This window comes from Erinaceus europaeus, chromosome 5 (assembly GCF_950295315.1).
Source record: "Erinaceus europaeus chromosome 5, mEriEur2.1, whole genome shotgun sequence".
Taxonomy (NCBI): Eukaryota; Metazoa; Chordata; class Mammalia; order Eulipotyphla; family Erinaceidae; genus Erinaceus; species Erinaceus europaeus.
In genome coordinates, this window is record NC_080166.1 from 37,385,027 (window position 1) to 37,412,648 (window position 27,622).

General features: G+C 40.9%; 1 protein-coding gene across 3 annotated transcripts in view; it reads right to left on the reverse strand.

Annotated features, from left to right (window-relative positions):
• The window catches only part of ADAMTS12 (ADAM metallopeptidase with thrombospondin type 1 motif 12), a 422,633-nt gene extending 409,480 nt beyond the window's left edge, over positions 1-13,153 (reverse strand). For 2 of the 3 annotated variants that reach the window (XM_007535890.3, XM_060191210.1), the window contains exons 1-2: positions 12,699-13,153; positions 1,582-1,943 (exon numbers count right to left, since the gene is read on the reverse strand). In XM_007535890.3, coding sequence (XP_007535952.2) covers positions 1,582-1,943; positions 12,699-12,825 — 489 coding nt within the window. In that variant the 5' untranslated portion in view covers positions 12,826-13,153. The remainder of the gene's footprint in view (positions 1-1,581; positions 1,944-12,698) is intronic. The other variant, XR_009549943.1, reaches the window with a different exon arrangement.
• Between the last annotated feature and the right edge of the window lie 14,469 nt (positions 13,154-27,622).

The window sequence follows — 27,622 nt, forward strand, 5'->3', positions numbered from 1 at the left end:
TGTCAGGCCAATCCATACCCATAGCCTGTTTCTGTCTTTCCCTAGTGGGATAAGGCTCTGGGGAGGGGAGGTTCCAGGACACATTGGTGATGTCATTGAGACATTTGTTTTAATAAGTTCCCTAAGAGATTCTGATGTCACCAAAGTCTGAGAAACACTGGCTGTGGATTAAACCTGGCTGAACATGAATCATCTAGGGAACTTCAGAAGTACTGGGGCTCCAACCCTATGCCATAGATGTTTTCATTTAACTGGCATGAGAATGGAACCCAGGTGCTGGGACTTTTCAGAACTCCCAGGAGATTCTCCTCAAGCAATTAGTAGGTGTTGCTAACCACTGAATCAACGTGTTAATTAGTAGTATTAGCCGGTGTCACTCTAAAAAAGCATAGGTGATTCTATTTATAATTGAGGGCTAGAACCATACCAGGGTACAGAAGGCACCAAAAACCGAATGAGAATGGTTCTTTCAGTTGGTCCTTTATGCTTTCTGAAAAAAACTGCACAGTATTTAGCATAATTTCAGGTTTGGGAATAGAATACTGGAACCTTTCAATTTCAAATAGTCCCACAGAGCACTGAATATCACCATGTGGAACATTTTTAGATTCAGATTTCAAGTTCATACTAAGTATAGGAACACCAACGAGCAAATATTAACTAATGGACTTTAGTAGCCAGTATGATGGAAATGTTCAGATCCACATCAATGATTTTTGCCAGAAGAAACAATTCATTGAAGTTATTTTAGAGCCTTTCACACAAAATTGCATAATTAATGGATGGTTATGAAAAAGGTTCAACTGAAGTTTTCTTTTTAGTGAGCACACAAGTTGATTCAGTTCAAATTCATTTGCACATGCCATAAATGCCAGTGCTCATTTGGGCAAAAGGTTGGACTTGAACTTGTGTCTAATTTCTCCTCATCACTTGTCTGGTGTCTCATTTTGTTTTTTCTCACCCAGCAGTAATCCCATCCTCAGATTCACAGGATGGCAGATAGTATATACTAACTTTGAACTTCCTCTGCTCCTTTAGGGAGAGGAAGAGTAGCATTTGAGGAATTAAATTAAATTCTTAGAATAGGAACACTCTCATATGAAACAAGACATTTGCCTCTCATTCCTGTGGCTCAGGGCTGGAATATTCACTGCTTTGGATGTGGTTGTCCTAATGGCAGAGGCTTGGTCTCTGAAAATTGTCTATAATTTGAGGTTCATGTATTCTTCTTTGGGGCAGGTTCAGATTGTTGAAAACTGAAGACCCAAGCAAGCTCAATTTTGACAAGCTATGGAATAACTGTCTTTTTACATTTAATGTCTTCTCACACTACCTTGATACACAGCCCTCTTGAGGCTCATTTCAGAGCATTAGCCTATGTACCCAGTTCATTAGCTTTTCTATTTATTTTATGTTTTTTGCACTACCCTCTTCACCTTCAATGTTGTTATGACTTAGAAGTTACAGAATGAACAGAGGTTCACTTTGCACTGTTGAAAGAACTGTTGTGAACAGTGGTTCACAGGCCAGACCCCAGAAGACTGTAGGCAGAAAAGGGAAGATATGGACCACAGAACTCACCAGTCCATGGCAGGAGCTGAGGGTTGCAGAGCCAATCCTGTCTCCCTGTTGCAGAACTGAACCCCAGAGATGGCAAGGGGGTATTGAGGAAGCCACGATCTTAACATGGGAGAGGTTCCCATACCGCCGCTCGACAATATAGTTCTTGGAAAGGAACTCCTGGTTAACTGTCAAGTTAAAAAACAGGTCCATGTCCTCGTGTGAAATTCTGTAGTATACCCGGTCCTCTGAGCCATCCACATCTCTCTTCCTTCTGCTGCTGGAGATGGTATGGTGCAAATTATATGATAGAAAATGTCCACTGGCATCTACTTGAACAGGGCCCACTACAAGGTATTCTGGCAGGGTCTTGATAAATTGCTCTAAAAGAAAAGGGGACAGAAAACATAACTAAGAGAGATCTCTACTGAGTCTGTTGGAAGACAAATGCACTTCCAGTTGTGATTTCATATTGTTGGGTGCAAAATCCCACTGTTGAGTTGAAATTTAGAGAGTCTTTTAGATACTGTGAACACTGAATTTCCTAACAACTTAAACTGACTTGGGAATCTTTCCTTGTAAGCCAAGCTGTCACACAAGTATGGTCTGGATGTCAGATGTTTTACCAGACTCAAATAATGATAAGAATTCATTAATGAGAATGGGTAACAGTGCCACCAATAGTTACTGTGTACAAAGACTCAATGTCAAGCCCACATTTTCCCAACTGTACAGGGAAAGCTTAACAAGTGGTGAAGCAGAATTGCCGGCGCCTCTTTCTCTCTCACTCTCTATCTCTTCCTTCCCTCTCAGTTTCTCTGTCTCTATCCAGTAAGTAAATATGTTATTTTCCAAAAGGAAGAATTAATTCATTACTACTCAGTTGTCCAAAAAAGATGAAATAATCTTTTGTCTTATCTTAGATGTAAGATGAAATAATTAAGTTTAAGTGAGATAAACCAAAAAGGAAAGAATGAATATTAGATGGTCTCACTTAAAGGTGGAATTAAAGAAACAAGGAAGGTTTCCATTTCAGTGAGCATGTTCCAGATTTGATTGAGTCTAGTCCCCACAGGATTGAAGGAAGATTCAGATTTGTAGTCTCTTCCATAGTTTTGCCTCTCTGCCTCAATCTAAAAAATTCAGAAAAAAAAAAGGGGGGGGAGGAAAAACAAGGTGAAACTTGGACTGGATGTGGCATATTGCAACAAAGCAAAGGACTCTAGAGAAGATTGAAGAGATAAAGTGAGTGGTAAGGACCATGGCATGATGGTTGAGAAAGACTTAAGTTAGTGGTAAAAGTGGTGTGCCAACATCTATCAAGGGGAATTAAGAAATTATATCCATGTGTCAATAACCATCTTATAGCCCCTGTCTCCCCAATAAAACGATTTGGGGGAGGGAAGAATTCAGGAGAAATGGGGCAAAATCTAAAACCCATTAGTACAAATCAGAGTTTCACTATTATCAGAGTTTAAACATCTCCAAAAGTTCCCATTAGATAAAGGTAGAAAGAAAAAACAATATGAAACTCATTATATACACAGACAAACATCACACCAATTAAAGCATGTGTTCTATAATGTAGCAGCATGTTCAAAAAAACACAGGTCTTTCTTATTTATTTCTATAAAGTAAAGTAAGCAAACTTAATAATATCTAAACCACATTATCAACATATAAAGGCCAATAATTTGAAATATTAGACAGGAACAACTGTTCCTTACACACACACACACACACACACACACACACACCTTTTAACTTACTCAAAATAAAATCCCCACCACTGTTTTCTCAAGTAGAAGTCTAAGGACAGCAACAGATATGACCAACAAGAAATAATCATCACAATGAATTACAGATAACTTAAAGCAAATTATAACTATTTAGTAAAATATATTAATCTTTTGCATCAGCCTAAAAATGAGAAAAAAATAGTCAAGGAAGGGAGAAGGGAAGGAAGGAAGGAAGGAAGGAAGGAAGGAAGGAAGGAAGGAAGGAAGGAAGGGAGAAGGGGAAGGAGGGAGAATGGGAGAGAGGGACGGAAGGTGGAAGAATGGTATGAATGAAAGAGGAATAAAGGATGGAGGAAGGATGCAAAGAAGAAAGGAAAAGGTGGCAAGCAGTGGCACACCTGGTTAAGCACATATTTTAGAGTGCAAAAGGACGCAGGTTCAAGCTCCTGGTCCCCATTTGCAGGGAGAAAGATTCATGAGTGGTAAAGCAGGGCTGTAGGTGTTTCACTTCCTTTCTCTCTACATCCTTCTCCCTTCTCAATTTATCTCTGTCTTATCAAAAATAAATATAAAAGAAAAATGGCTGTCATGAGCAGTGGATTCATCATGTGGATACTGAGCCCCATTGATAACTAATAAATTGAGAAAATGAGGAGAGAGAGAAGAGGAAGAAAAAAAGGAGAGAGAGAGAGAGATGGAGAAAGGAAAAGGGAGGAAGGAAGTAAAGAAGGAAAGGGAAAATCAATGATCAAAATAAAAACCAAAAAAACAATCACAGAAAACATTTATATTGGGGGCTTAGGAGACAGAGATGCAAAAGGCTTTCATGCTTGAGGCTCTGGTCCCTTAGGTTCAATCCCCAACACCACTGTAATCCAGAAATGAACACTGTCTTTTTATCTTTCTCTTTCTCATTAAAAAGTATAGTACTGCCAATGATCACGTTCAGTGGGGAAGCAATTACAGAAGCCAGACCTTCCACCTTCTGCAACCCATAATGATCCTGGGTCCATACTACCAGAGAGATAAAAAATAGAAAAGCTTTCAAGGAAGGGGATGAGATTTGGAGTTCTGGTGGTGGGAACTGTGTGGAACTGTACCCCTCTTATACTACGGTCTTGTCAGTATTTCCATTTTTTATTTTTTACCAGAGCACTGCTCAGCTCTGGTTTATGGTGGTACAGGGGATTAAACCTGGGACTTTGGAGCCTTGGCCATGAAAGTCTCTTTGCATAAACATTATGCTATCTACCCCTGCCAATATTTCTATTTTTTAAAGAAAACTTTTTTAAAAGTATCGTACTTAAAAATAATCTTAAGAAAATAGAAAACCAGAAGTCTGGCAGTAGTGCTGTGGGTTAAGCGCATGTGGTGCAAAGCACAAGGACCAGAGTAAGGATCCCAGTTTGAGCCCCTGGCTCCCCACCTGCAGGGTAGTCGCTTGACAAGAGGTGAAGCAGGTCTGCAGGTGTCTATCTTTCTCTCCTCCTCTCTGTCTTCCACTCCTCTCTCCATTTCTCTCTGTCCTATCCAACAACGATGACATAAATAACAACAATAACTACAACAATGAAAAAAACAAGGACTACAAAAGGGAAAATAAATAAATATATAAAAAAGAAAACCATTTACATTAATTCAATTAATTAATACATGCATACAGAAACAACACTGGGGCTGGTGAGGGGTGTACCCGGTTGAGTGCATTTTATAAGGAACAAGGACCAGAGTTCAAGCCTCCAGCCCCCACTTGCAGGGAGGAAGCTTCACAAATGGTGAAGTGCTGCAAGTGTCAAAGGTGTCTCTCTTTCACAATCTCCCTCTTCCCTTTCAATTTCTGTCTTTATACAATAAATAAATTAATAAATAAAATATTTATAAAACAGAAACAGCACAAAGTTTGCCAGGGCACTCACAGATAACAATGTATACATAGAGCCCATGCAAATACCCTCCAATTAGGTGGAACTAGAGTGGGAAGTGGGGAAGAAAATACATATAAATAAATAAAACATGAAAGAAGTTTTGCACAAATTACTGATGCTACTGTACTGTGAATTTGAGAGTCAGATAGCGACAGTCCTCTGTACTCCTGACTTCCAAAGGAGAGGAATACATGGCCCTAGTCAGTATGAGAGTTTCATTGCCCTTCCAAGGGCAGTAGTCCTCAGGAGAAGAATGGCCAAGTTGGATAAGGTGGCTGAGGTTGGCTTCTGTAGTTTTCCTCTAATGCTGTTCTCTTCTTCTCCTACTCTCAAGTGATATCTCTGGTCAATACAGGTTTGGGATAGTGAGGGAAGTAAAGGACATAAAAGTCTTATACCATTGGTTTTAACTGTGAACCCACAATAGGATGCCTGCTGTAATCAATGTCTGGATGAGTCTCAAGAAAATCTCTTATATTCCTTATAGAATCCATCGATGATAACTTATCTTAGAGATAATGTGATTATTGAAGATAGAAGATAGGTTCAACATAAATCTGGAAAACACCAGAGGAATCCAGGCATGGCTTCTCTTATCTGAGAGAGAAAAGGAAAAAAGATAAATAAAGACACCTGGAAGTAGGCATAGGGGTGACTTAGAAAAGAAGTAAAGGCAGAACCAGTAAAAATGGGCAAAAAGAAAAAAATTTAAAAATATAGAAACAGACAGACAGACATAGATATAGATGGATAGTTATAGAATCATCCCATGTCTTTGGCCTTTGGAGAACTACTACAGTGTCCAATGGAGGTGATGAGGACATGGAGAACTCTGGTGGTGGGAACCATATGAAATTATAAACCCCTCTTATTTAATAATTTTGTAAACTAATAAAAATTACTGATAAAAATAAATTTATAAGATTTATTAATAAAGAAAGAAGAAGATTGACTAAAAAAATAGTTCATTTGGAGAGTATGCTGTTTTGTCATGTGCACAACCTAGGTTCTAGCTTGGTCCCTCCCACATTGGAAGAAGCTTCAGTGCTGTGGTCTGTTTCACTATCTCTACCTCTCTTAGTCTCCACCTTTATCTTTTAAAAGTAGAAAATGGGGCAAGTGGGGGCACCTCCAGTTAAGTGCACAAAGTGCACAAAGTACTATGTATAAGGACCTGGGTTCTAGCACCCACTCCCCATCTACAGTGGGAACACTTCAGGAGCAGTGAAGCAGGTTTGCAGGTTTCTATCTTTGTCTCTCCCTCTATGTCTCCCTCTCCCCTCTCAATTTCTTTCTGTCCTATAGAATAAAATTTTTAAAAATTTAAAAAGGAAAAACTGGCAGCCAAGAACAGTGGATTCATATTGCCAGTACCAAGCCCCAGAATGACCCTGGAGACCAAAAAAACAGTAGAAAATGAAATACTAAAGTTTACCTAAGCCTCAGCACCTAATGCCCATAGAATTAAAGAACAAATAAATGTTTAGCTTTTAATGCAGTTGTTTTTGATCTGATGCTTTTTAAGAGTTAATACAAACTGACTATATCAATAGTCTGATGACAGTAATCAAACTCATCATTTAATGAGTAGTTGCTGTGTGCCATCTATCATTAGCCTCTCCTCACTCCATACTTAAAGCCACACTGGGAATCAGATTCCACTATTATTCTAATTTCCTAGGTAAATTGAATCTAAGAGAGTTCACAGAGTTGAAACTCAACTTTGGATTAAATCTGATGCTTCCTCTTTTCTTTCTTAAGTACTTATTTTATTTTTGTAAGATACCCAGTACAGCACCATTCTAGCATATGCAGGGGAAGATTAAACTTGACATTTCAGACATACAAGCCTGGTACTCTTCCTAGCCACATCCATGACATTAAAAATGAATCTACCACATGACACAGCCATTTTTCTCCTAGGTATCTCTCCAAAGAACATAAATCTCCCATCCAAAAAGTTCTATACATACCCAAGTTTATGACAGTGCTATCTATAATAACCCAAGTGTCCAATAACAGAAGAATGATTAAAGAAATTGTGGCATATATATAAACAATGGACACTAAACAGTTGTTAGAAACAACACATTCTCTTTTGTTACAACACTGATGGAACTTGAGGGAATCATGTTAAGTAAGATGAGTAAGGAGGAGGAGAATTAACACTGGATGTTCTCACTCACAGATGGGACCTAAGAAGCAAAGCAAAGCAAAGGACAATACAGGGTGAATTCTCAATGGACTATAGTCTGTTACAAAAGATTCACGACCTGAGACAGGAAAGAAACAGCACTAAGAGGAGACTGGAGACCTAAATCTGTATGGTGAAACAAAATGATGAGTTTGGCATCATAAGGGCAAAATGTGCTGATATCTTATCTTGGTAAAATGTGGAAGTGTACTGTTTCAACGACAAAAATCCTGTAGATCAGGGGCCAGGCAGGGGCACACCTGGTTAACTGCACATAGTGCCACCCTTAAGGACCCAGATTCAAGCCCTCTCTGCAGAAAGGACACTTTATGAATGATAAAGCTGGTCTTCAGGTGTCTTTCTTTCTCCCTATCCCCCTCACCTCTCAGTTTCTCTCTGTCCTATCTAATAAAATAGAAAGGAAAAAATAAAGGGAAAAATGGCAACAGGGAGTGGTGGATACATAGTGCTGACACGAACCCAAGCAATAATTAGGCCGCAGAGAAAAAAAATCCTGTACATGAACATTTCCTCCATAAAATAATTCAGGAAGTATACACAAAATTATATTTGAAACTCTGAGTCACAAAATTTGGTGACACTTCATGGGAAATCTGAATAAAGCCATCAGCACAAAAGTGACTCCCAAAATACATGACACCAGGTTATCTTTTACCTTCCACTTAGAAAGGAGAGATAAGAGAGTACTTACTTGTCAGTTTCTGTCAAATTTATATAAACTATTTATTTAAATTTCTTTATATTTGTTTCTAAGAAAACAACTGAATTTCTAAAACTCATTTCTAAATGTAGGAAATATACATATAAAACTTCATGGTTTATACTCATAATTTTCTTCCATGGTTGTTACTTTCATGTGGTGGTTTATTATGGAAAACTACATATGCCAAAATGTGGAGAATTATGCTGATTCCCTCAAAGTTGTAAAATATATCACAGGATCCTGATCCAGCTTTCTGGCCCTTTTTCCAGCCATGACATCATCTCTCCAGACAATAACTTGGATCCACTTGCATATCAGATGCCAGGCACAGGGGAAATAAAAAGAGGGAAAAAAAACACAGTATAGTCATGGGATCTATGGAATACAACTAAAATAGGACTAGTAACTATCTACAAAACAGAGACACCCCCCCCAACTCTTCATCTGAACTATTCCAACCTTTAGGTTCATGATTAGCAACAATTTGCTTGGGTCTATACGTTAAATCTTTTTCAGCCACTAAGTTTCAGATGCTAACATGATGCCAACCGGACTTCCCTGGGCAGATAACCCCACCAAAGTGTCCTGGAGCCCACTTCCCCAGAACCCTGCCCCAGTAGGTAGAGAGACAGGCTGGGAGTATGGATCAACCTGTCAATGCCCATGTTCAGCAGGGAAGCAATTAAAGAAGTAAGACCTTCCACTTTCTGTACCCCATAATAACCCTGGGTCCATACTCCCAGAGGGATAAAGAATAGGAAAGCTATTGGGGGAGGGGATGGGATATGGAGTTCTGGTGTTGGGAATTATGTGGAGTTGTACCCCTCTTGTGCTATGTTTTGTGTCACTGTTTCCTTTTTATAAATAATTTTTTAAATACACTACAGGACGTTGAACTTGCTCACAAACCCTATGAAGACTAACATGTAGACTGTAACTGATTATTATACTTAATTCAAATAAAACACTAAGGGGCCAGGAAGGTGAAGTGGTAGAGCCCATGCTTTCCATATATGAGGCATTAGGTTCAATCCTCTGCACTGTGTAACATGCCAGAGTAGTGCTGTGGCCTCTCTCTCTTCAATAAAAATAAATAAAATAGCAAAACTGTGACTTCTCTTCTTACAATAAGTCAGATACCAGAAATTCTGTAGTACTGTCAAGCAATGGTAAATTTATTTTTTGTTTTTGATTAATAATGGGTTTACAAGATTGTAAGATTATAGGATATAGTTCCACAGGGCACTCAGCTCCCTCCACAGTTCTGTCTCTCTCATTTTCCCCACAATAACCACCATAATCCTCACAAAGTCTGTGGACAATTTGCTTCTGATTTTGCTTTTATTTTTCAATGATAAGTTTAAAAATAAAATCTCTTAGAGTTTTTTAAGAGAAAAAAAGAGATTGGAAACTATTTCCTCCATGCACTGTTATTAGTGTTATTATTATTTTTTCAAATAGCACAAATACAGGATCATCTCATTTGTTTCAAAACACATACAATACTTCTTCTGTGGTTGCATAATTTCTGTAGCCTACTGTTATGTTCCGTCAAGTGCCTGCCCTGCAGATTTCAAGTAATCATCCAAAACAGATCATAGATGGGACCAATAACTTGCAGGCAGGATACCATTCACTGTGGAAGAGAAGCAGTATGTCCTGTGCAAGATTAGCATTTCCCTTTGATCTGATTCTTGATTGGGAATCACACAGAAGTTGTTCCATATATCACAGTTGAGTGATGTCCAAAGTTTGTCAAGCCTGCCTATTTCTAGTCTCAGAAAGGAGTGGATTTATTGCAATACTCTGTTTCAATCTAAAATCTTGACTCTGCCCAACCCACAAAACTGGAAGTAAACACTTATTTAGGTCCTGAATATGGTTTCAATAGCAAAACCCTCTGCCATTCCCTTCATCCCTTGTGGTGGAGTGGCATTGTGTAGGTGCTCAATTAGTATATGCTGACTAAAAGACTAGCTAATCCTCATGTGTAAACACACATTCATTTATTTAGGGGCTAGAAGGCAGCTCTCTTGGTAGTACACCATGCTATTTGTGAAGTCCCAGGTTCAAGTCCTAGTACTACATGGGAGCACTATGCAAGAGAGTAAGCTCCATAAATAACAGAGCACTACTCTCACACACCCCCATCCCAACTACAATAAAAATAAAACATTTGCCTGCTAGCAATGTATTATGCATGTACAAGACCCCAGCACCACATTAAAACTTTTTTCAAGTAAGAAGATTGTGAGAGAGGATATCTGAAGTAATTTTCAAATGTAAATGCTTATGATTTGGATGCAATACAAAAATGTCTGAATGAATTGGACATTAGGAGACTGATTCATCATGAAGTGGCAGACAGGTAACATAGAGGCAAAACCCAGGTCATTCTATTTTCTGGAGGTCTAAGAATTCCCCTCCTTCTGTGGCTGGGAGGTGGTTCAGTGATTAAAGCACATGTTTTAAATCATAAAACCCCAATTTCTCTCCCCACACCACACAGGATTGGAGCAAAATTCTCTCTCTCTCTCTCTCCCTCTTTTTTTTTTCTCTCTCTCTCTCCCTCTCGTAAAACTAAATAAATCTTAAAATAGAAGGAATTTCCTCCTCTCACTAGTTTGCCCTCATGCCTTCAATGCCCCTCCCCCCAAATCAACTTAACTCTCAGTGGAAGTCTGCTCAGAAATTTCTTCTTTGCACAATGTGTCACTTGCAAATACACTGTAGAGTTCACTAAGAGCAAATATTTTCACAAAAAGGCTTTTAAAACTCTGTAATTACATTTAAAATGTAAATATCTCTGTATCCCTAACAGACTCTTTTTAACAGACAACTTTTTTTTTTCCAATATTGAAAACTTGCACTAATGTTAAACATTTGCAACTGTAAAAGTGAACAAGGAAAGCAAAATCCTCTCCCTCTCCAGAGAAGAGAAAGGAAGGTCCAGTGCTGTCTAATTCAGTCAGCTGAATTCCCATACAAAGAAGATGCAGAATAAGCAGAGCTGAAAACCAACCCAAGAATATATGTCTTTGAACCAAATTGTCTCCAATGCCCTGGGAAGAGTAATAGCATGCTTTGTTTGTGCTGCCTCAAAAGAAAGACCTCTTATAAAGGGGCTGTTTTGCAAAGAACAACACTGCTATTTTAAACTCAGGGTGGGAGATACTATCTGTACTGTTTACACAAGCAGTGCTGGCTGATTGACATTTCACCCCAGCATCTGCAGACTCAAGCTTCCAAGTAAAGCAAAGGGACCTTGCTTCTGGTGGCTCTTGAAGGTACAGCCAGCAGCTCCCTGGTAGAATCTGAACTTTGCAGTGTCAGCAGAAAATTCTGAGTGGAAATCATTAACATGGACAAGCTGGGGAAGTTTGCCACCCAAGTTGTCTTGGGGTCCCAAGAGATCTCTGGGAGCTTCTAAAGACTTGTGTACAGTCAGCAGACATTGGATTTAACAGATGCTCACCCAGCGCAGTGTGTATGAGGTGTGTGTGTGTGTGTGTGTGTGTGTGTGTGTGTGTGTTCGTGTTCATGAGCTATTATGATTACTGTCATAGGACAATGTGGTCTAAGAGGTCAACTCTCTGAGTTAGGTTACCTGGTTTTCAAGTGTTGTTCCAGTAACAGGCAGCCCAGAACCTTTCTGAGCATCAGCTTTTTCATCTGCCAAACCAAGACAACACCCCAAAAGGTTGTTTCTTTGGTCACTGGGCTGGCACACAGGGCCCGCCTTAGCTACCTTGGTGCTTGGAGTATGTATCCACACTGGTGTCCACTCCTGCTATGAGTAGTTTCTACCAGAGTTATAGTAAACTCCTCACTAGACAACATAATGCCTTGAATTCTTCCAATATCAGCTTGAAAAAAGGCAAATCTAACCCAGCTCTGGATGTTAACCTTTACAAAAGCGTAACAGTAACACCTGGTCCATCCTAACTCTTCAGTGGTTCTCCTATAATTTTATGCGCTTCAGGAATTTCAGAGTTTCAGAGAAGCTGAAGGCAACACAGAAAGTCCGAGGGGTAAGCACCTCCCCCACACTCCCCAGTTTCCCCCAATGGCTGTGGTTTTAAAAGCAAGCCACTAAGTCTTTCCAGGAAACCAAAACAGAGCCAAGCTCCCCAGCAGGGGGCTGGAATCACATTTCCCCCTTCCTGGCCCAGAAGTTTCAAACTAACTAGAAAACACTTACAAAGACTGTGGCCGGTTGGAACTTTAGAAAAGAAAATATATGTATCTTCATTGTTATCAAGAGTTCGGAAAAATGGGGGACTGACTGCAACAGAGCATGAAATAAAAGTGGGGAAGCAGTACCAGCTGGTGTGTCTTTGCCAATCATCAGTGCTAATTCAGGAGTCAGCATCTTAATTGCTGAGTCTCTGAGAAGCCCTCAATGACTGAGCTCCAGGGCACAGATTTCCTTGAGCTCCGCCAAACCCTCGGGTCTGCTGAGTGCAGCCAAGTGGGGGAAGGGAAAAGGGTGCAACTCCACTCTTCACATGTCTTCCCAGCAAGGCTTTCCAAAGAAGAAAAGAAAAGCCACTAACCTTGCCTCCTGTCCAGGAAGCCCACCGGGCCTGGCTGGGGCTGTCGCTCATGGCAAAAGACACCCCAGTGAAGGAGTTGAGCCACAATGGAGAAGTTTGCCAGCCAGCTCCTCTGAGCACATGACATGATTCAGTTGTTGGGAAGAAGAAAAGTCACACAAGTTTGAGCTCTCAGCTCAAGGCATCAATTCCTCGCCTGGGGCTGAGCTGGAAGAGACAGGGGGGCATGGTTCAGGAGTGGGCCAGAAGTCGCTGCAGAGCTGCCAGGCCCTCCTCCAGTTGCTCTGGGGAAGCAGACTGGGGCTAGTTACCTTTATTCCCCCTCCTCCTTCACCACCTCTTCCTCCTCCCCCTTCAAAAAGGGGAGTGACTCAGTTGTCTAGAGTCTGCTTTCTGCAGGCTGTGGAATGGGGCAGAGCAGGAGGGAGCAGCCCACCCCAGGTCCCCACCCCTCTGCCTTGCTCACCCGCCCTCTAGTCCTGGGTGAATCTTACTCCCAGACTCCCACCCCGCCCTACTCTGCCCGGCCCCGCCCTCCGAGCCTGACTTAGTGCAGCTGAGCCGGCCAAATACGGGAGCCCCTGGAGAGTCACCCTGCGCGGCACTGAGGGGGGGGGATGGGAAGGAAAGAGGGAGAGAGAGAAAGAAAGAGGGAGAGTAAGAGAGGGAGAGAGAGAGAGAGAGATAGGGGAGAGAGGGGGAGAGAGAGAGAACAGAGAGACAGAGAGGCTCCCAGAAAGAGAGAGAGGCCCCCAAGCCAGCCCCAACCCTTCCACCACCACCCCAAACACTGGAGAACATAAAGCTGACAGATGGGACCAAGAAAACCCCACACTCCACTCCCTCCTCCCCTCACTCCTCTCCAGCTCAGTGCTGCCCCTTCCAGGCCTTTCTCCTCAGGGTTCTCCTAACTTTGTCCACAATAGGCTTCTCCAACTGGGCAGAGGAGGACTTCCATTGGAAAAAGGGAACTGGCAATTTTTACCCTCGGTCGGTTGGCACAAAAGGAAAGAAAGGCTCTGAGCTGATCTGCTACCTGCCCTTCCCCCATATGCCCTTGTAAGCACTTAACCAGGTGTGTCACCACCTGACCCCATCCATATGCCCTTAATATGTAGCATCAGGTGATGATGCCAAAGGATTGATTGGAAGTCACCTGAAGGGTGTGTGTGGGGGTGGGGTGTGGGGTCTACACCTCTCTACTTCTACTCCTTCAGAGGACCTTCCCTCACCCAAAAGGAGACAGTGGGGGAATAGGCCATGTTATTTCACAGAAGCATTTTTTTAAAGTTTTATGTTGCCAGTAATTTAATAGTGATTTACAGGATAATAAGATAATAAGGGTATAATTCCATACCACTACCACCACCAATTCCTGTGCCCCTACTCCCATCCAGTGGTAACTGCCATAGTTCTCCTAAGGTCATAGATACGGTTTGACTATATAAATACATTTTTTCTTTTTTCAAATTTATGTGTTTCAATTCTCTGTATTTCATTTATGAATGAAGTCATCCTGTAGTTGTGCTTACTTCCTTACTAACTTCCGAAGCATAGTCACTGCCAGTGCCATTCATGTAGTCCCAAAGGACACGTTGTAGTCTTTTTTTAACTTCAGAGTATAACTTCGTTGAGTATATGTCCTGTTTTGAATTTTAAGTCTCAAATTATCAATGTTATTCCATTGTTAAAGGTTTATTAGTTTTGTCCTAACTCAAAATATTCTTCATAGGATATATTTCCCTCTCATATTTTTTTTCTTTATTGGGGGGATTAATGGCTTACAGTTAACAGTAAAATACAGTAGTTTGTACATGTGTAACATTTCTTATTTTCCACATAACAATTCAGTCCCCTCTAGGTCTTCCTCTGTTACCATTTTTCAGAACCTGAACCTTCCTTTCCACTCCAGAGTCTAATACTTTGGTGCAATACACCAAACCCAGTCCATGTTCTGCTTTGTGTCTTCTTATTTTTCAACTTCTTTTATTATTATTCTTAGTGATTTAATAATGATTGACAAAATTGTGAGACAATTCCCACCATCAGAATGCCATATCCCAACCCCTCCATTCAAAACTTTTCTATTGTTTATACTTTTGGAAGTATGAACTAAAGATCTCTACATTTTGCCAGAGGTAGGAGGTCTGACTTCTATAATTGTTTCTCTGCTACACATGGGAATTGACAAGTCAATTCATACCCCTCAGCCTGTCTCAACAATTCCTTAGTGGGGAGTAAGGCTCTGAGGAGATGGGATTTTAGGACATATTGGTGAGGTCATCTGTCCAGGGAAGTCAGGTTGCCCCTCATATTTTAAACTTTTGATCAGGGAAATGAAATGGCAAGCACCAGAGAAACAAATGGGCCATTTGGGCAAAGATGTGGAAGCTGATACCTATTTTTATTCACTTCTAAGGCTCTGTCTTGACTTCCTTTCTAAGTCACATGTATAACTATTACAACTTTGGGCTGTCCTTCCTTTTTCCCTCTTCCTTCTCAGACAAAAGAAACAGCACCCAACTTCCTCAGGTGTCTTCTAGGTTCTCTTCCCTCTCAGTAATAGTATATAAACAAAGGTTCTAGCTCCTAGTGGAACTGAAGTTCGGTGCTCTCTGGCCACCTTTCCTTAATACTAACCCCCTCTGGGAGTATGGGCCGAAATTATTTTTGAGGTACAGAAGGAAGAAGCTTGGGCTTCTGTAATTGCTTCTACACTGGATATGGATGTTAGCCAGTGGATCCATACTCGTAAGATTGATCATTCCTGTTACAGATTTCCATGCACTTGGTGACTTAAAACAATTAAAATTTATTATTATCTTGCAGTTCTCAAGTCTGGGGCAGATATTACCAAGCTAAAACCAAGTTGCTAATATAGCTGCATTTCTTCTCAGAATCTATAGAGGGACTTTTGCAGTCTTTTCCAGTGAATGCATAATGCCCATACTCCTTAGTTCATGGCACTTATTCTGTGTTTCCAAAGCCACCTATGTACTCATCATCCTGTTTCTATCTCTTGCTCCTTCCTGCTTTCCTACTAATATTGAAAGAGGAATTTTTCCTCCCTGGTCTAAGCTTTTACAAGATTTAATATTTCAAAGAATAAGTCATTATTAGAAATGTAATAACAATCTAAGCCCATTGTTAAAATTCAGTTTGATCAGAAAGATAAAGATAAGTATGGGATGATCCCACTCATCAACAGAAGTTGAGAAACAACAGAAAGGGAAACTAAAAGCAGGATCAGATTAAATTGAGAATAGGGCACAAAAGTGAAAACCCTGTGGTGAGGGGGAGGGTAGACATTCAGCTTCCAGGGGCGGGGGGCTGGGGGGGAACACAGTCTTTTGGTGGTGGGAATGGTGTTTATGTACACTCCTATTAAAGTGTAGTCATATAAACCACTATTTAATTAATGTTTAATATGAGAGGGGAAGAATTGATCATATGTCCAGAACTTTTTAAAACACAGACTGAGTCTTTTGAATACATAGGCTGAGTCTTTGATATGTCGACTCTCTCAAAAACCTAGACCAGGGAGAACAGAAACAACCTGTAGCACAGCTATATACAAGATGCTGGGTATTATACAGTAAACCCTAATAAAGGGACTTTTCAAAGTTAACCCAATTACCAAATAATGAGATGATAACAATAACTATCCATTGTCTTCTTGAACCCTAAGACAGCAGGAACCTCACATTTCCACTATAGAGCCTATATTTCCCCCAGTCCTCGAACCTTAGGGTGGGGCCCACTTTCCTACATGCTTCTCTCATTTCATACCAAATAATATTGCATCCGCAGATCACAACCTAATCAATGCAATGAGTGCCACCCCAGCATGCTTCACTTCAGACTGTGTCCAGAGACTTCAGGTGTGGAATGACAACCCTTCAGCTTCATCACTCGAGTGAGACCTTTCCTTTCATAGTATTCTCTAATTCCATCCCAGGTGGTTCACTTCCTGACAAAGTCCCAAAATCTAGATATAGCCCAGGTTCCCTAAGATAGAGCATATATTCACTCATGCCCATAAACCAGGGAAAAATATATACCTGAAAGCAAAAGTACACAAGAGTCTGCAGGGAGTACCCCCCCCAAGACTTAATCTTCACTATTCCAGCCTTTAGGTCCATAACTGTTCAACAGTTTGGTTGTGTATGTTAACTCTCTTTTCAGTCACCAGGTTCTGGATGCCAGCATGATGCCTACCAGACTTTCCAGGACTGATGACCCCACCAATGTGTCCTGGAGCCCTGCTTCCCCAGAGACCCACCCTACTAGGGAAAGAGAGAGGCAGACTGGGAGTATGGGTCGACCAGTCAACACCCATGTTCAGCGGGGAAGCAATTACAGAAGCCAGACGTCCCACCTTCTGCAACCCACAATGACCCTGGACCCATACTCCCAGAGAGATAGAGAATGGGAAAGCTATCAGGGCAGGGGATGGGATATGGAGATTGGGTTGTGGGAATTGTGTAGAGCTGTACCCCTCTTATCCTACGGTTTTGTTAATGTCTCCTTTCTTAAATAAATAATAATAAAAAATTCAGTTTGATTACCACTTTTAGTTTTAAGTGCTTAGATTGAAGGAATATATACTCAGAGCTACGGTCTATGCATTTAAAAGTTTAAGACATTCAATCCATTTTCTCCTCTCATATTAATTTAATAGTGATTCATGAGACTGTAGGTAAATATGAGTGTATATTAACACCATTCCCACTTCCAAAGGTCTATGCACCTCCCTGCCAGTGAAGTTGACCATCTATCCTCACCCTCCACCCAGAAATTTTTACTTTGGTGCCCTACTCCAAACTCAGATTCTGCTTTGACTTTCCCTTTCTGTTCTACTTTCTTAACTTCTGCTTATGAGTGGGATCATCCAATGCTCATCTTTGTCTTTCTGACTTACCTCACTTAACATAATTCTTTCTGGCTGGATCCAAGATGGGTCAGAGAAGGTGGGTTCATTATTCTTAATAGTAGTATTCTATTGTGTAAATACACCACAGCTTTCTCAGCCATTAATCTGCTGTTGGGCATCTGGTTTGCTTCCAGGTTTTAGCTATTACAAATTATTCTGCTATGAAGATAGGAGTACACATATCTTTTTGTTTGGGTATTATGGAGTCCTTATGATATATCCTTAGGAGAGAAATCACTGGGTCATATGGGAGGTCTATCTCTAGCCTTGTGAGGTTCTCCAGACTGCTCTCCAGAGATACTGGACCAATTTACACTCCCACCAGCAGTGTAAGAGGGTTCCTTTGTTCCCATAACCTCTCCAACACTTGTTGCTGCTGTCATTTTTGATGTACCACATTCTCACAAGGGTGAGGTAGTATCTCAATGTTATATTTATTTGCATTTCTCTGAAAATCAGTGATCTGGAGCAATTTTTCATGTGACTTTGCCCTCAATGTGGATCAGCAATGGTAGTGAATGATCCTTCTCTGAAGGGAGGTTGAACAACATACTCTACCTACTACGCAAGGAAGATGGGTCTTGAAATTAGTGCAGCCTGGAATGTACCTAGCCACGACCACAGAATGTGAGCTCAGACCTACAGGGATACAGAGGTTACAGAGGCCCCTGTTCTGAGCATGGGCCCCAGATCAAACCAATGGGATTTACAGTTAACAATATTTATATATTTTTCACATATTTGGGAGGTACTCTCTTTCCTGATCCAGCTTTCCAGCCCTTTTTCCAGTTATCACACCATCTCCCCAGAGAATAACCTGGGTCCACCTGCATATTAGATGTTAGGCTCAGAGAAAACATAGTAAAGCCATGGGGTCCTTAGAATATTCCTAAAATAGACCTACTAGCTTTTTCTAAAACGGAGACCCCAAAATCATCATCTGCAATAGTGATTAGTCAACAGTTTTCTCTGAGGATGGCCACCAATGTATGATTCCTGCCTTGCATCTTTCTCCTGGAAGAACTACAATCCCAATTCTGAAGTTAAAATATTTTTTACTGGGAGTAGAGCTGTAGCACAACTGGCTAAGCACATGTGGCGCAAAGCGCAAGGACTGTCATAAGGATCCCGGTTGGAGCCCCAGGCTCCCCACCTGCAGGGTAGTTGCTTCACAATCCCTGAAGCAGGTCTGCAGGTGTCTGTCTTTCTCTCATCCTCTCTGTTTTCCCCTCCTCTCTCCATTTCTCTCTGTCTTATTCAACAACAACGACATCAATAAAAACAACATTAACTACAACAATAAAAACAACAAGGGCAACAAAAAGGGAATAAGTAAGTATTTTTAAAAAATTAAAAAAACCTTCTTGCCACACAGTGGTGTTATTTTTAAGTTAATTCGACCATCAGCTAGAGGATCTTCTGCAGAGAAATTAAAATGAAATGTAATAAGTTTTTATTGCTTTGGGGGTAGGGCATGGGTGGGTAATAAAGATGAGAAGTTTGCCTAAAGGAACTCAGGTAGGGTAAAGGTGGATGGGCTGGAAACAGTCAATTGCAAAGTGTGAGAGTCTCCACAAAGTAAAGAGAGTGTGTGTGCCAAACACCAGGGAATAAATAGTGTCAGAGTCTGAGAAGAGGGCTCAGAGGAAGGCATCAGTTGTACAAGTAATGGTCAGCAGGTATTGAAATACTTGCAGGTTGAAGGAGTAGGATGATAGTGGCTACTGATAGCATTGACTGGACTCTGGCTATATACATGAGAGTGATCAAGGAAACATAGCAAGGATTATGAGGACTAGGTGTCTCATTGATGCTGAAGAGAATATGAAATAAGGAGGATAAGGAATGAACTGTGAAGCTGAATTGAAACTTCAGATAGCCATATAAATCCTTAGTTGTTGATATATCAGACTAAAAGTATAAACACACACACACACAAACACACACACACACACACACACACACAATACCCTTATGACTATCTAACTGAGAATGTTGAAACAGTGGTATCCCTAAAACAAAATCACTCCTGATGCCCAAGTCTTGGATTCTTAGTGCTATTATCCCCTAAATGGAGTTAGAATTACTTAGAGAAATGACTGATTCCAGAGCAAGTGCTTAGAAATCAAAGTGAGGGCAGGGTAGATAGCATAAAGGTTATCAAACGTATTTTCATTTCTGAAAATTTCCAGGCCTCAGCTTTAATCCCCCATACCACTATAAACAAGAGCTGAGGAACACAGTAGTTTATCTCTCTGTCTTCCTCTCTCTCAATAAAATAAAATAAATAAATGTATTTAGAAAAAGATAAAATGAGCCTGAAACATAATATTGCTCAAAACAAGGAACTATACAAAGAGCTCAGCAAACTTAGCACCAAAAAAGCAAATGACCCCATCCATAAACGGGCAGAGGATATGAACAGAACATTCATTCCAGAGGCGATCCAAAAGGCTAACAAACATATGAAAAACTGCTCCAGGTTGCTGATTGTCAGAGAAATGCAAATAAAGACAACACTAAGATACCACCTCACTCCTGTGAGAATGGCATACATCAAAAAGGACAGCAGCAACAAATACTGGAGAGGCTTTGGGGACAGAGGAACCCTTTTGCACTGCGGGTGGGAATGCAAATTGGTCCAGCATCTGTGGAGAGCTGTCTGGAGAACTCTCACAAGGCTAGACATGGACCTTCCATATGACCCAGCAATTCCCCAAAACTCCATAACACCCAACAAAAAAGAGGTGTGTACTTCTATGTTCATAGCAGCACAATTTATAATAGCTAAAACCTGGAAGCAACCCAGGTGCCCAACAAAAGATGAGTGGCTGAGAAAGCTGTGGTATATATACACAATGGAATGCTATGCAGCTACTAAGAATAATGAACTCAACTTCTCTGACCCATCTTGGACAGAACTAGAAGGAATTATGTTAAGTGAGCTAAGTCAGAAAGATAAAGATGAGTATGGGATGATCCCACTCATCAACAGAATTTGAGAAAGATCAGAAAGGGAAACTAAAGGCAGGATCTGACTAAATTGAAAGTAAGGCATCAAAGTAAAAACCCTGTGGTGAGTGGGAGGGTAGACATGAGGCTTCCTGGGCTTGCGGGGGGTGGGGGTGGGGGTGGGGGAGGGTGGGTGGGATGGGACACAATCTTTTGGTGATGGGAATGGTGTTTATGTACACACCTATTAAATTGTAGTAATATAAATCAGTAATTAATATGAGAGGGGGAAAATTGATTTTATGCCTAACAAAGAGACTTTTCAAAGCTAACCCAATTATCAAATAATGTGATGATAACATTAACTATCCATTGTCTTCTCAAACCCTAAGACAGCAGGAACCTCACATCTCCACTATAGAGGCTAAACTTCCCCAAGTCCTGGGACCCTAGAGTAGGGCCCACTTTCCCGTATGCCTCTCCCAATTCTTATCAAATAATGTTGCATCCACTGATTGCAACCTAATCAACGCAATGAGTGCCACCCCAGCACGCTTCACTTCAGACTGTGTCCAGAGACTTAAGGTGTGGAACGACAACCCTTCAGCTTCATCACTCCGGTGAGACCTTTCCTTACATAGTATTCTCTAATTCCATCCCAGGTGGTTCACTTCCTAACAAAGTCCCAAAATTTAGATATAGACCAGGTTCCAGGAGATAGAGCATATGTTCACAGCTATCCATAAACTAGGGCAAATATATACTTGAAAGCAGACGTACACTAGAGTTTGCAGTGAGTACCCCCCAACACTTCATCTCCACTATTCCAACCTTTGGGTCTATGATTGCTCAACAATTTGTTTGGCTTTGTATGTTTGTTGTATGCTTTACATTGGGTTGTTCTAGCTCTCCCCCTGCCAAGAAAATTGGTTCAGTCCTGCTAGTTTTTGTGGGCCCATTTGTCCCCGCCCCAAGGAACCCCGAGAGAGTTCCAGAGTTCCAGAGTTAGAGAGTGCTTGGCGCCACCGTGAGGGAAGGAGGCAGGAGAGTTCTGTTTGGTGATTAGTTTGGTTTAGTTTATAAATCATTGTTCCTGAATAAAGAAATACAGCTTCCCTGCCCAGCCGTATGTCTCTGGTCGTCTCTGTTACCCACCCGTGAAGCTAGCCCGGCCAGCTGGAGCCTCCGAATTTTAACAACATATGTTAATTCTTTTTTCAGCCACCAGGTTCCAGATGCCATCAGGATGCTGGGCAGGCTTCCCTGGACTGAAGACCCCACCAATGCGTCCTGGAGCTCAGCTTCCCCAGAGACTCACCCTTCTAGGGAAAGAGAGAGGGAGACTGGGAGTATGGATCGACCAGTCAACACCCATGTTCAGCTGGGAAGCAATTACAGAAGCCAGACCTCCCACCTTCTGCAACCTACAATGACCCTGGGTCCATGCTCCCAGAGGGATAGAGAATGGGAAAGCTATTGGGGATGGGATGGGATATGGAGATTAGGTAGCAGGAATTGTGTGGAGTTGTACCCCCCATCCTATGATTTTGTTAATGTCTCCTTTCTTAAATAAATAAATTAATTAAAAAACCAACAACAACAAGGAACTACTCATCAAAGAGATCCTACTTTTTCAGTCAGGGGAGTTTAAGGAGACAGAGAGAGAGAGAGAGAGATGGAGTTTTAATAGTAATAAATTATTAGTTACATAATTTAAAAAATAGTCAAACTCCACTATTCCCACCTTTGGGTCCATGATTGCTCAACAATTTATTTGGCTTTGTATGTTAACTCTCTTTTCAGCCACCAGGTTCCAGATGCCATCAGGATGCCGGACAAAAAAATTGTTGAGCAATCATGGACCCAAAGCTTGGAATAGTGGAGAGGAAGTGTTGGGGCAGTGGGTACTCACTGCAAACTCTAGTGTACTTCTGCTTTCAGGTATATATTTTGCAGTAGTTTACGGATATGTGTGAACATATGCTCTCTCTCACAGAAACTGGTGTATATCTAGGTTTTGGGACTTTGTTAGAAAGTGAACCACCTGAGATAGAATTAGAGTATACTATGAAAGGAAAGGCCTCACCCGAGTAATGAAGCTGAAGGGTTGTCATTCCACACGTGAAGTCTCTGGACACAGTCTGAAGTGAAGCATGTTGAGGCGGCAATCATTGTGTTGATTAGGTTGTGATCAGCAGATGCAACATTATTTGATATGGATTGGGAGAGGCATACGGGAAAGTGGGCCCTATCCAAGGGTTCCAGGATTGGAGGAAGTAGAGGCTCTATAGTGGAGATGTGAGGTTCCTGCTGTCTTAGGGTTTGAGAAGACAATGGATAGTTAATGTTATCATCACATTATTTGGTAATTGGGTTAACTTTGAAAAGTCCTTTTGTTAGGGTTTGCTGTATAGTACCCAGTATCTTGCATATAGCTGTGCCACTGGTTGCTTCTGATCTACTTGGTCTAGGCTTTTGAGAGAGTCCACATATCAAATACACATCCTATATATTCAAAAGACTCAGTCTGTGTTTTAAAAAACTTTGAGACATACAATTAATTTTCCCCCCTCATATAAATTAACTAGTGATTTATATGACTACATTTTACTAGGAGTGTACATAAACACCATTACCACCACCAAAAGACTATGACCCATCCCTCCCACCCACTCCCACCCCCCACTGGCTCTTTTTTTTATTTTTTTGCTTTTCTTCTTTTTCATTCTGAATTCACTGATGCTCATTTGTGAATTATCTTTTGGAAGAAGTTTGACTCAGAGTGGAGTGTGTGTGTGTGTGTGTGTCTTTTCTCATTTCCTTTTTCCTCTTTTTATCTCCAGAATTTATATTGGACAGTAGATTTCTGTAATTGTCTTTTCTTGCTTTGTCTTTTTTCCTTTCTCTTCTTTTGTGGATTTGTTTGTTTTTGTTCTTGGACTAGAGATGTTATCTGGATAACATTGCTTCAGTTGCTATTGTTATACTTGCTGAGATTTGTGACTGCATTTGTGAAAAGACTTTAGTTTAACATGGCTTTACTCAAAGCACAACAGCTGAAGAATGACAGAACATAAAAATACAAACCACATCAATAATAATAATAATAATGATAATAATAAAATGGTTAAATCAAAAGCAAATAAAACTGCTACCACAATGAATCAGGACAGGAGCAGATAAGAATCTCCAAATCATCCCCAACAACAAAAGTCCTGGACCAGATGGCTTCACAAATGAATTCTACAAAACTTTCAGGAAACAGTTAGTACCCATACTACTTAAGCTTTTCCATAAGATTGAAGAAACAGGAATACTCCTTCCACCTTCTATGAAGCCAACATCAATCACCCTGATAGCAAAAGCTGGTAGGGACAGAACAAAAAAGGAAAACTACAGACCAATATCTCTGATGAACATAGATGCCAAAATATTAAACAAGATCTTTGCCAACCGGATACAGCAACATATCAAAAAGATTGTTCATCATGACCAAGTGGGATTCATCCCAGGAATGCAAGGCTGGTTCAACATCCGTAAGTCAATCAATGTCATTCACCACATCAATAAAAGCAAAGCGAAAAACCACATGATTATTTCAATAGATGCAGAGAAAGCCACTGACAAAATCCAACACCCATTCATGCTCAAAACTCTACAAAAAATGGGAATAGACAGGAAATTCCTCAAGATAATGGAGTCTATATATAGCAAACCAACAGCCAACATCATACTCAATGGACAGAAGCTGAAAGCATTCCCCCTCAGATCGGGGACTAGACAGGGCTGTCCACTGTCACCGTTACTCTTCAACATAGTATTGGAAGTTCTTGCCATAGCAATCAGGCAAGAGAAAGAAATCAAAGGAATACAGATTGGAAAGGAAGAAGTCAAGCTCTCACTATTTGCAGATGATATGATAGTATACATAGAAAAACCTAAAGAATCCAGCAGAAAACTACTGGAAGTTATTAGGCAATATAGCAAGGTATCAGGCTACAAAATCAATGTACAAAAATCAGTGGCATTTATTTATGCAAACACTAAGTCTGAAGAAGAAGACATCCAGAGGGGGTCGGACGGTAGCGCAGTGGGTTAAGCGCATGTGGCGCAAAGCGCAGGAACCGGCGTAAGGATCCCGGTTCGAGCCCCCGGCTCCCCACCTGCAGGGGAGTCGCTTCACAGGCGGTGAAGCAGGTCTGCAGGTGTCTATCTTTCTCCCCTCCTCTCTGTCTTCCCCTCCTCTCTCCATTTCTCTCTGTCCTATCCAACAATGAATTGCATCAACAAGGGAAATAATAATAACCACAACGAAGCTACAACAAGGGCAACAAAAGGGGGAAAATAAAGGCCTCCAGGAGTGGTGGATTCATGGTGCAGGCACCGAGGCCAGCAATAACCCTGGAGGAAAAAAAAAAAAAAAAGACATCCAGAAATCTCTCCCATTTACTGTTTCAGCAAAATCAATCAAATACCTAGGAATAAAGTTGACCAAAGAAGTGAAAGACGTATATACTGAAAACTATGAGTCGCTACTCAAGGAAATAGAAACTGATATCAAGAAATGGAAAGATAACCCATGCTCATGGATTGGAAGAATAAATATCATCAAAACGAATATTCTCCTCAGAGCCATATACAAATTTAATGCAATACCCATCAAAGTTCCACCAAGCTTCTTTAAGAGAATAGAACAAACACTACAATCATTTATCTGGAACATGAAAACACCTAGAATTGCCAAAAACATCTTATGGAAAAGAAACAGAAATGGAGGCATCACACTCCCAGATCTCAAACTATATTATAAAGCCATCATCATCAAAACAGCATGGTACTGGAACAAAAATAGGCACACAGACCAGTGGAACAGAATTGAAAGCCCAGAAATAAATCCCCACACCTACGGACATCTAATCTTTGATAAGGGGGCCCAAAGGATTAAATGGAAAAAGGAGGCTCTCTTTAATAAATGGTGCTGGGAAAACTGGGTTGAAACATGCAGAGAATGAAATTGAACCACTTTATCTCACCAGAAACAAAAATCAACTCCAAATGGATCAAAGACCTAGATGTCTGACCAGAAACAATCAAATACTTAGAGGAAAACATTGGTAAAACACTTTCCCACATACACCTCAAGGACATCTTTGATGAATCAAACCCAATTGCAAGGAAGACTAAAGCAGAAACAAACCAATGGGACTACATCAAATTGAAAAGCTTCTGCACATCCAAAGAAACTATTAAACAAACAGAGAGACCCCTCACAGAATGGGAGAATATCTTCACATGCCATACAACAGATAAGAAACTAATCACCTAAATATATAAAGAGCTCAGGAAACTTAGCACCAAAAAAGCAAATGACCCCATCCAAAAATGGGCAGAGGATATGAACAAAATATTCACTACAGAGGAGATTCAAAAGGCTAACAAACATATGAAAAACTGCTCTAGGTCACTGATTGTCAGAGAAATTGCAAATTAAGACAACACTAAGATACCACCTCACTCCTGTAAGAATGGCATACAGCAAAAAGGACAGCAGTAACAAATGCTGGAGAGCATGTGGGGACAGAGGAACCCTTTTACATTGCTGGTGGGAATGTAAATTGGTACAGCCTCTGTGGAGAGCAGTCTGGAAAACTCTCACAAGGCTAGACATGGACCTTCCATATGATCCAGTAATTCCTCTCCTGGGGTTATACCCCAAGGACTCTATAACACCCAACCAAAAAGAGGTATGTACTCCTATGTTCTTAGCAGCACAATTCATAATAGCTAAAACCTGGAAGCAACCCAGGTGCCCAACAACAGAAGAGTGGCTGAGAAAGCTGTGGTATATATACACAATGGAATACTATGCAGCTATCAAGAACAATGAACCCACCTTCTTGACCCATCTTGGACAGAACTAGAAGGTATTATGTTAAGTGAGCTAAGTCAGAAAGATAAAGATGAGTATGGGATGATCCCACTCATCAACAGAAGTTGAGGAAGAAGATCTGAAAGGGAAACTAAAAGCAGGACCTGACCAAATTGTAAGTAGGGCACCAAAGTAATAACCCTGAGGTGAGGGGTAGACATGCAGCTTCCTGGGACAGTGGGGGGTGGGAGGGATGGGTCACAGTCTTTTGGTGGTGGGAATGGTATTTATGTACACTCCTAGTAAAATGTAGTCATATACATCACTAGTTAATTAATACGAGAGTGAGAAAATTAATTGTATGTCTTGAAGTTTTTCAAAACACAAACTGAATCTTTTCAATATATAGACTGTGTAATTGATATGCAGACTCTCTCAAAAGCCTGGACCAAGTAGATCAGAAGCAACCAATAGCACAGATATATACAAGATACTGGGTACTGTACAGCAAACCCTAACAAAAGGACTTTTCAAAGTTAACCCAATTACCAAATAATGTGATGATAACATTAACTATCCATTGTCTTCTCAAACCCTAAGACAGCAGGAACCTCACATCTCCACTATAGAGCCTCTACTTCCCCCAATCCTGGAACCATTGGATAGGGCCCACTTTCCCGTATGCCTCTCCCAATCCATATCAAATAATATTGCATCCGCCGATCACAACCTAACCAACACAATGATTGCCACCTCAACATGCTTCAGCTCAGACTTTGTCCAGAGACTTCACATGTGGAATGACAACCCTTCAGCTTCATTACTTGGGTGAGGCCTTTCCTTTCATAGTTTACTCTAATTTCATCTCAGGTGGTTCACTTTCTAACGAAGTCCTTAAACCTAGATATACACCAGTTTCTGTGAGAGAGAGCATATGTTCACACATATCCGTAAACTACTGCAAAATATATACCTGAAAGCAGAAGTAAACTAGAGTTTGCAGTGAGTATCCCCCTAACACTTCCTCTCCACTATTCCAAGCTTTGGGTTCATGATTGCTCAACAACAACTGTTTGGCTTCGTATGTTAACTCTCTTTTCAGTCACCAGGTTCCAGATGTCATCGGGATACCGGCCAGGCTTCCCTGGACTGAAGACCCCACCAATGTGT